Source organism: Apus apus, chromosome 15, assembly GCF_020740795.1.
Source record: "Apus apus isolate bApuApu2 chromosome 15, bApuApu2.pri.cur, whole genome shotgun sequence".
Lineage (NCBI taxonomy): Eukaryota > Metazoa > Chordata > Aves > Apodiformes > Apodidae > Apus > Apus apus.
This window is the reverse complement of record NC_067296.1, coordinates 6,220,951-6,230,010: the sequence shown is the minus strand read 5'-3', so window position 1 is coordinate 6,230,010 and position 9,060 is coordinate 6,220,951. Positions and strand designations below refer to the sequence as shown.

The 9,060-nt window shown below is 50.2% G+C and overlaps 1 protein-coding gene across 1 annotated transcript in view; it reads right to left on the bottom strand.

Moving 5' to 3' along the window:
* JPH2 (junctophilin 2) overlaps positions 1 to 9,060 on the bottom strand; it is a 32,148-nt gene continuing 23,088 nt past the window's right edge. The window contains exons 4-6 of the mRNA XM_051633082.1: positions 4,781 to 5,550; positions 3,614 to 3,710; positions 1 to 2,568 (exon numbers count right to left, since the gene is read on the bottom strand). Coding sequence (XP_051489042.1) covers positions 3,630 to 3,710; positions 4,781 to 5,550 — 851 coding nt within the window. The 3' untranslated portion in view covers positions 1 to 2,568; positions 3,614 to 3,629. The remainder of the gene's footprint in view (positions 2,569 to 3,613; positions 3,711 to 4,780; positions 5,551 to 9,060) is intronic.

The following is a 9,060-nucleotide window of genomic DNA, read 5'->3' as shown; positions in this document are numbered from 1 at the left end:
CAGTGAGCAGATAACTGTTTATTATTGCACGTAATCCAGCAGAACAACCGACAGAAAACTCCGGACAGTAGTACAGAGATTGTAGTAAACAGCTTGCAAAATCTGTGATGTAGGTATTTTTGTGTGAAGAGTGAAATGTATCTGCATCTTTGTAAGACCTGAAAAGTACAACACAATATCCTAGTCAGTTTTGAAAGCATGCAGTTTGAGGTAAATCTGTTATTTTGCATCTAAGGAAACGAAATCCCTAAGGGGCTATATATATATATGTATATATATCCATATCTCAGTGCAATATGGATATATTTATGTGTCACATAAAAGCAAATCTACCTACTTTTCTCAGAAGGTTACTAAGAGAAAAGCACATTACTGAGTGCACATCACATGCATAAAAAAATGGGGGAGGGAGGGGGGCAGATTATCTTAGCACTGTTGAAAAAAAGCTCCATTTTTGTGCTTAGTGGTAAATAAAAGCCCCTCAGGTCTCTCAATGGAAATTGTCTCTGTGGTTAATAAAAGCAGCTGGGATAACAGAACTGCAGAGCTGGCAAGTGAGTGCCAGCAAAGAGAGATAAATTGTCAAAGGCACAGAGCCTGGGGTTTGCAATACATTTACACTTAAGAAAAGGAAAAAAAAAAAAAAAAAGAAAGAAAAAAAAAAAGAAAGAAGCAAACTGCAACTAAACTATGCTCTGTGGATTTGTAGATGATGCTGCACAGCTTTCTCAGGACTGGTACAGCCACATGGCTTTTAGGAAGGGATCACATTCACTTCTCCCACAGTTAACACCACATATTTGCTACTGTGGCAACATTCCTGAGCTGAATAAGGTTAAAAAATAAACTTGGTTCACAAAGAAAAGTACTTACTTATTCTCACTCTCTTGTGCCATAATTAGAGCAGATAAATTAGGCAGGTTTTGCCCTGTGTCTCCAGTCAGTGTAAACCTCTGCCTGTCTGCCACTCTGTTTCTGAAATCCTTTCAGATTGACCTTTGGAGCAGACTGGGCATTCGTTTTTCTCCTTAACCATAATTTCCACATTCTTTCCAGTCCCTCAGGTTTTCCCACCCAGTCCTGTGCTGTGGGACTTCAGAATACACAGAGGTGCACAACCGACTATAAATAACAATTCCGGTATCTTAAAAAGGGATAGAAAATACATATTGCTCTCAAAAGAAGGAAGAAACGTCCAAGCACTCAGCCTCACACTAAACTGTAACTTCATCTGTGCCAACTTTCTAAGCTCACACTGCTAAGGATCAGAGCAGATCACGATGGAAACATCTCCTTCCAAAAGTCACTCTCTGTTTCAGCTTTGGGAACATTTGGTGCAAATCACCCAAGCCACTAAACCTCACACACAAGAACAACAGCTAGAATTGCCCCTCTGTACTCTACCACTGCTCAAAGACTGGCTACTGTGTATTTTTGAGCCTAACGCTCCAATGCACTTGAGTCACTTAGCTCTCTGCACCTTTTTCCTTTTGGGAATAACATAACCTCTCCCATGACAGCCACCCTGAATCCTCTGGCTGAAAAGTCTCTGTTGCAGGGAGGAAGCCCAGGAGCCCCCCTATAGCCCAGCATGCCAAGGGGCAGGAACCCGTGGGCGTACAGGGGTATTTCTCAGTAAGTACCTCCTTTTCATCCTAACACACCATTTTCACAGAAAAGGAAAAAAAAAAAAAGGGGGGGTGGGGTGTGGTAAAGGGATAAATTCAAGACATCTGTTTCCTTTCCCGTTACAGTGGGAAGTCTCCCACTGCAAGATGCTTCCATGTAGAGCATTGCTGGTGGCATGACGGTGGCTGGATGGCATCTGGTCCCAAAACGGGCACCATTTCCACCCGCAGCATCCCCTGCACACCTGAACAGCCTCAGACCAGCCAGTCCCTCACACCCTACCCCACAGCCCCATCAGCAGGCGTGGGCAGGACTCTGGTTACACTTCAACAATCCCAGTTCCAACTTGCTCCCCCTCTCAGTCCTCCGTCTGTGGAAAACGACTCCAGGTGGCAAGGAAAGGAAAGACTTTTTGTTTGTCCCTTTGGATGACTTCCAAGCATGGAGGGTGATGTTGTCCACCCCTAGCCATGGCGTGGCTCTCATGAGTCATTCTGGTTGCTGAGTATTGCTTCATCTCCATGCCATGCATGATATTCTTTGGGAAATCTCTGACACTGAGTCACCCAAGGGAGTTACGAAACACATCAGTGTGCATGGATGAGACCTTCTCACTCATTTTCCTACAGCTACAAATAAATCCCTCATCCCTGGCATGACAGGACAGTTGATGGCTTTGGTGAGAACAAATTAAGGCAACTGCTATTTTATACAAAGAGGAGAAGGAGGCTGAATTGCAGAAACCCTGGCTTTTCCTTGGTAGATTGCAGAGGCCAGCCACAGCCTGGGAGCAAACAGACTGAACTGATCTTCAGGCGCTTTTGTTTAAGATTCATGTTTGCAGTGCAACCTTGGGATCTCCAGTCCTCCTCTTAGGTGTTTCCAGGTGGCTGAGATTTAATCTCTGCCAAGGTCTGTGGTCTCCATCAGCAGCAATGCCTGTCCCAGACAGAGATGAATGGGAGAGTCAAGGGGGAGCAAAACACACGACCGACACATAACCGTGGCTGTCTGCAAGGCTTTCACCTGCCAGGCTGAGCAGGGACTAAGGACACAACAGACAGCAGTGCCCAGCAGGGCAGTTTTATTCCCCAGGAGGCCCCAGGAAGGCAGCCCAACACCCTCACAGGGGCTTGGCAGGAGGAGCCTCTCACATCATGCTCACGTGAGGCCCAAGGGTCAGTTTCAGCCTGGATGGGTTGTTGTTTTTTTTTTTCAATATTTGAGCCCAAGGCAACAGAAATCTTGCCCAAACCCATGACACATTCCTGTGTGCAGGAACCCCACAGGCACAAGAAACCTCACAAGATTTTATTGCCACCACATCCAAATGCAAACCCTCATCCTAATTCAAGCAGAAGACCTGAGGGAGCTCCAATTTAACCTTAGTCAGATACACATCCCAGCTCATATTCACCTTCAGTAACACAGCTACATAACAACAGCAGCAGAACTGGCACAGGTGCAGCTAGAGCTGCAAATTTCAGTTTCGCATTCTCTTTCTGTTCCTGCCTCTTGCTGGGCTGAGTGCTAAGAAATACTGCAATGCACAAGTTACCTGACAGCAGTAGCCACAGAACAGCAAATTGCAAGTTTTTATTGCAGAAAACAAATTTCAAACTTAACATCACACATTCTTGCACTGAAAGTCCCCACAAATCACATCCATTTGACTGGGAAAGCAAAACTATACTGTGGGATTGTATCTGATCAATAAATTTATGTTTTTTAAGTTTGAGGAAATTTACAGAATGACTTGAGAACTGAAATTATTCCACAAATACTCGTGGAACAGACAAGGGGGAACTGAGAATCTCAATGCTCAATGCAAGGCAATTGCATCTATTGAGTAAGTGCCCATGAAGTTCCCTCACCAGGACATCCACATCAGTGAATGATTTGTGCTTGCTCTAAAGCCAGCCAACACTAAACTGCCCACAGTGAAGTCTACAAATTGAGGATAAAATATAAATGTCCATCTTACCTTGTCCGAGGGGCCATCATGTCAAAAAATGTACAAATAGGATGGCCAGACCAATGTTCAATAAGATGACCATGCAGATCACGATTGTGTTAGGTCCCTGAAGGAAAAACCCAAAACAGAGTATTATACACTGCAATTCCAGGTGATGAGGCCGATAAGAGTTTGATTCTAAAAGACCAGACTCAATCCCTCCCAACATACATACATCTGGCACTTAACAACAGCCCTAATTTGAAGCTATTTGAGTATCTGTCAATCCCTATTCCTGTTTCGCCCCTGCAAACTCCTGCTAAGGAGGCTAAATCAGATTAAATCTGAGCCTAAAGCAGATTAAAGGAGACCCTGACCACAGGCCCACAAACTGCCAAGAACTTGTCAAGCTTCTCCTCCCAACTCCCTTCTCCACCCACAGCACCCACGTTTGTAGAGCTGCCATTTTGAAGATGAGCCAACGCATCCACATGAGATTGGGCTGATTTCAGACCAAAGTATTTCCAAGACGTGCTTTTCTAAAGTCATGTGGGAACCATTCACGTCTGAAGAGCTGCAAGATGAGATGCAGCGGGCGAACGGAAGGTCTAGTTTTACAGCTGCATTTGCTAACATCAACACTGAGTTTCTGTATTTCCAACTTGGGAAATCAGCTGGGGATTCGATACCACAGTTCAGCTCCTGAGGTGACCCTACTGCAAAGGAGTAAAAGTAACAAGTAAAAAAAGACATTCCCCTCAGCTTTTTCTCCCCTGACCTACGTTTTCCCTGCCAGTTTTCAGAGCCATCTTGGCTGGTAAAAGGGTGGGAAAAGAACAGTGTAAAAAAATGAATCAGAAAATGCCCGTTTTCCTCAGATTTTGAAATGGGGGACATATCTGAAAGAGTATCTACCCCAGCACAGAGAGGAAGTGAAAGTGTCAGGGTTATGAACTCCAGCCCCACCAGCCAGGGCAGGACGGGCTGGGAGGGTGGCAGGAGAGGTGAAAACAAGACTCTCCACCAGCTTTGGAACCCCAGAAAGAGCCCCTGGACAGCGCTTGGGGCCTGCTGCAGCCCCGAGGCCACAGGCACTGCACCACTCTGGGCCCTTCCCGACCTCCTGGGGCAAAACAAGCCAAAAACTCAAGGCAAAGATGGCCCCCTGGGCTGCCTCCCGGGCTGTCCCCACGTCACCTCTTCGCACTCCTCCGCCTCCCGCGCTGCTGCCACCACGGCCGGGGCTGGGCCCCGCTTGGCCCCCGCCTTGGGCTCCGTCCGCCCTGGCACCTTGGCCTCAGTTTTCCTGTCGGCGGGGGGCTCGGGGCGGCCCGCAGCCCGGCGCTCGGGGCTGGAGCGCTGCTTCGGCTCCTTGGGCCGGGGCGGCTCCTGCTTGGCCTCCGCCTTGGCCGCCGGCTTCTCCTCCCGCTCCTGCGGTGGGCTGGGGGTGCCCCCAGGGGGCTGGGGGTCCCCCCGGGGCTCAGGGGAGGGTGTCTGGGGCTCAGGGAGCGACTCCTCCTCAGAGTCCGCCGCAGGGGAGACCGAGGAGGTCCGGACAGCGTAGCTGTGGTAGCCCTTGACCAGCTCGACGTCGGGCTCCTGCGCGATCCTCTGCAGCGGCCCGATCTCCATCTGCTCGGCGGGTCGGCCCCGGCCCCGCGAGGCCGGCCGGCCCTCGCCCTCGGGGGGCAGGGGGCTGCTGCCGCCCACCCGGCTGCCCGGACGGAGGGCGCCGTCCTGTTGGGGGGCTGCTTTGGCCCGCTTGGCCTCGGGAGGGGTGGCGGCGGGGCTGGGCGCCGGGCTGGCACGGCGCTGGGCCTCCTCCTGCTCGTGGAGCTGGGGGCTCTCGGGGGGCGTGGGGGGTGGCGGGGCGGCAGCAGGCCGTGGCGCTGCCTCCTCCATGTTGACGGCGTGCTCCGCGTTCTCCATGATCTCGTGCAGCAGCTTCCGCTTCTGGTACTCGGGACCTGCGGGGAGAAGGGTGGGTGTGAGGAGCTGCCCCTCGGCAGGCTGGCCCAATGCCACGCCGCCAGTGCGTGCCCCCAGCCCTGATGGTTTTGGGGACAACAGCAAGAGGGTTGGGGTTGGAGCCACTGGGGCTGGGAGAGGAGCTGCTCCCAAAACCAGAGCCTGTTTCCAGGAGGGATTTCCCCCAAAAGTCCCACCACGAGCTCTCCAGCCAAGAAGAGCTGAAGGAGCAGGTGGGAATCTCCAGATGAGGGTAAAGAAACACCAAAAAATCTGCCCTGCTTTCTGTGGTCAACAGATGGGTTATCGTGGGGCTAAAGCAAATCCAGCTCCCATCCAAGTGTGTTTGTTTGGTTGTTTGTAATGGCTTGAAAACTCTTTCATATGTGTCTTTGGTGTCTAATAGCACAGCAACTTCACAAGTGATATAGGGGGTACCTTGTCTCCTTGGACAAGGCAGGAATCCCAAAATGATCTACCCGTCACCCCTCTTGATGGGAAAAATGCATTTCACATGCAGGGCTGGCAGTTTCACAGCCCCCCTCTGCACCGAGACCCACAAGAGCAGCAAAATCACCTGGCACCATCACACAAGGAGATTCAGGGCTTCAGCTTTCATTCTGTCCTCATCTGCATCATGCTGACTTGCCAGCTCTCAGCAACATTACCCTTGCTTCCATTATTCACCTACCATTAAATCTTTACTTCTCAATAACCCTAGGCCGTGTCTGCAAAGAAAAATGCAGCCCAGGTAGGGTCTGGAGAAGCCAGCCAGAGCCTGACACCAAAGACATCCATTGTGGCAGCACAAATTTCACCACTGAGCAAATGGGAATATCTTTCAGAATAACAACGCTGCATAGCGCTCTGCACCCTGGGACCTGTGCTGGGACAGGGGATCCCTGCACATCACCACGATGGTCACAGCAAGTGAGAAGACTCAGAGCATGCTCCTCATGAGCAGTGTGAGGTCACAAGGCATCTTGTTTGAAAGCAAAGCACCTACTTTTGAAAGTGGCTTTGGCCTCATTCTGCTGAATCCAAGCGACGCTGAGAGGTGCAGTCACACGTGGCTTGCTCTGTGCCCTTGAACAGCACAGACCCTCGAGCTGCACCTTCCCCAGTTACTTCCCCAGCTTCTTCCCTTCTCTCCTCCACCCCAAGGACTTGAGCCAGGTTGGGAAATTGGGATTGGTGCTCCTTTCCCTCTAATACATCAGCGGTGTGATTTGCAGGCAGCTAACTCCTGCCCACGCAGGCAATGCCTCAGCTCGGAGGGGGTAGTGGGGAGAAAGAGGGCACTGATTTTAGCTGCTCTGCCCTGCCTGCACGCTCCTGTCCATCAGCAGGGGACCCATTCAGGGCCATTTATTTCTAGCCACAAGTGGATTATTTGGAAGCCGTTTCAACAGTTGTTCAGGCTCCTCAAAATAGGCTGCCTGCAGCTCCAGGCTCCTTGCTCTCTCCTCCTGCTTTCTTCTACTCCTGAATAATTCACACCAGAAAAACACAACTGCCTGGAGGGCACCACACAGCCCTGATCCTCCTCACCTCCCCATCTTCACGTCCCACTATGTTTCAGCAAGGGCATTAGCTTACATCCCTCTCCTCTAAGCTATTAGGGTTGATATCCTAAATGAAACCCAGGGCTGAATACTTGTTAGAGAGGTGAGATTTGCTGAGCAAGATTGCCTTGTGCAAACCCAGGGATACCAGGGGGAGACACAGCTGCCAAACACTGCCAGGTTATTTTCGTTGTGTGACCAGCACCCCTGACTCCTAGCAAAATCCAAGGGTGGACTTTTGTCTGTTCATTCCTGGACAAGTGCAGCCATACAAGAAGAGATATTTCCCGCTGTTGTGCACTTAGGGAATTTAGAAATTTAAAAGAATCATAAAAAAAAAAAGCATGTCAGCAGCTTACAAGGCCATTGAGAGATGCAAGCAAAGCCCTATGTACAAGCAGTGAGAGGATTCAGCACCCAAGGAACCAGCAGCAGAGGCCAGGCTGCTTCAGGCATTTGCAGATGGACTGCTTGCTTCCCTCGCCGCCGGCATGCAGAGACTGTTTCAATTGTCTCATACAATTGCCACGGGTGGAAAAAATAATCTAGCTAGATGTCAAAAACCTCCCATCAGGAATTCCAGTTTCCTTTGGCTCTGAGCTATAAATACTCCAGTGTGCAAAGGGTGAATGTGGAGCAGTGAGTGGCAGCTGGGGGCTTATGTCAGGATCAAGGGATGTTTAGCTATAGTTAAATGAAGTGCCACATACTGGCTCATGTCTGTGCCTGGACACTGTGGTGTTTCCTCACTCAAAGCCAGCTCTGATGGGCCTTGCTTTGTTGGGGGGAGGAACGGGCAGCCCTCCAGCACTGCATCTCCCCAGCTAGTAGGTGCAGGACAAGGTGGGAGTACAGGAAATTTAGGTAAATCTGTCAGCATGACTCTCCCTGGCCAAGCGCCAGGTGTGAGCCATTCCCCTTTCCCACTGCATGCCCTGTGCCAGGGTGTAGAACTGGAGACCCAGAAGCACTGAAAACAGGGCAAAAGCAAGAAACAGGTTTTGCTGAGCAGCAGCCAACATTTGGCTCCTACCCCCAGTTTTGCTGCTGTGATGGTCTCTTGTGATCCTGCCTCAGCAGTCATAGGGCACTTGTTCCAGGTAACTCAGCTGGATAATAAGAAAGGATGAAAATGTAGGTGCTTGGATCATTGTTTTCTGCTCTCTTCATACCTTCTCTCTCTGGAAAGGAAAGCTTTCCAGGAATCATAGAATCATAGAATAATAGAACTACTCAGGTTGGAAAAGCCCCTTGGGATCACCAAGTCACACCATCATCCCTGCTCTACAAAGTTCTCCCCTAAACCATATCCACAGACACCACATCCAAACGACCTTTAAACACACCCAGGGATGGTGACTCAACCACCTCCCTGGGCAGCCTATTCCAGTGTCTAACCACTCTTTCTGTGAAAAAAAAATTTCCTAATGTCCAGTCTAAAACTACCCTGTTGCAGCTTGAAGCCATTCCCTCTTGTTCTATCGCTAATTACCTGTGAGAAGAGACCAGCACCAACCTCTCTACAATGACCTTTCAGGTGGCTGTAGAGACTGATGAGATCTCCCCTCAGCCTCCTCTTCCTCAAACTGAACATTCCCAGCTCCTTCAAGCATTCTCCATAAGATTTATTCTCTAGGCCCTTCACCAGCTTCATTGCCCTCCTCTGTGCTCACTCCAGCACCTCGATAGCTCTCTTGAATTGCCCCAAACTGGACACAATACTCCAGGTGTGGCCTCACCAGTGCTGAGCACAGGGGGACAATCACCTCACTACTTCTGCTGGTCACACTATTCCTCATACAAGCCAGGATGCCATTGGCTTTCTTGGCCACCTGGGCACACTGCTGGCTCATATTCAGCCGCTTGTCAATGAGAATCCCCAGGTCCTTTTCTACCAGACACTTTCCAGCCACACTTCCCCAAGCCTGGAGCACTGCCTGGGGT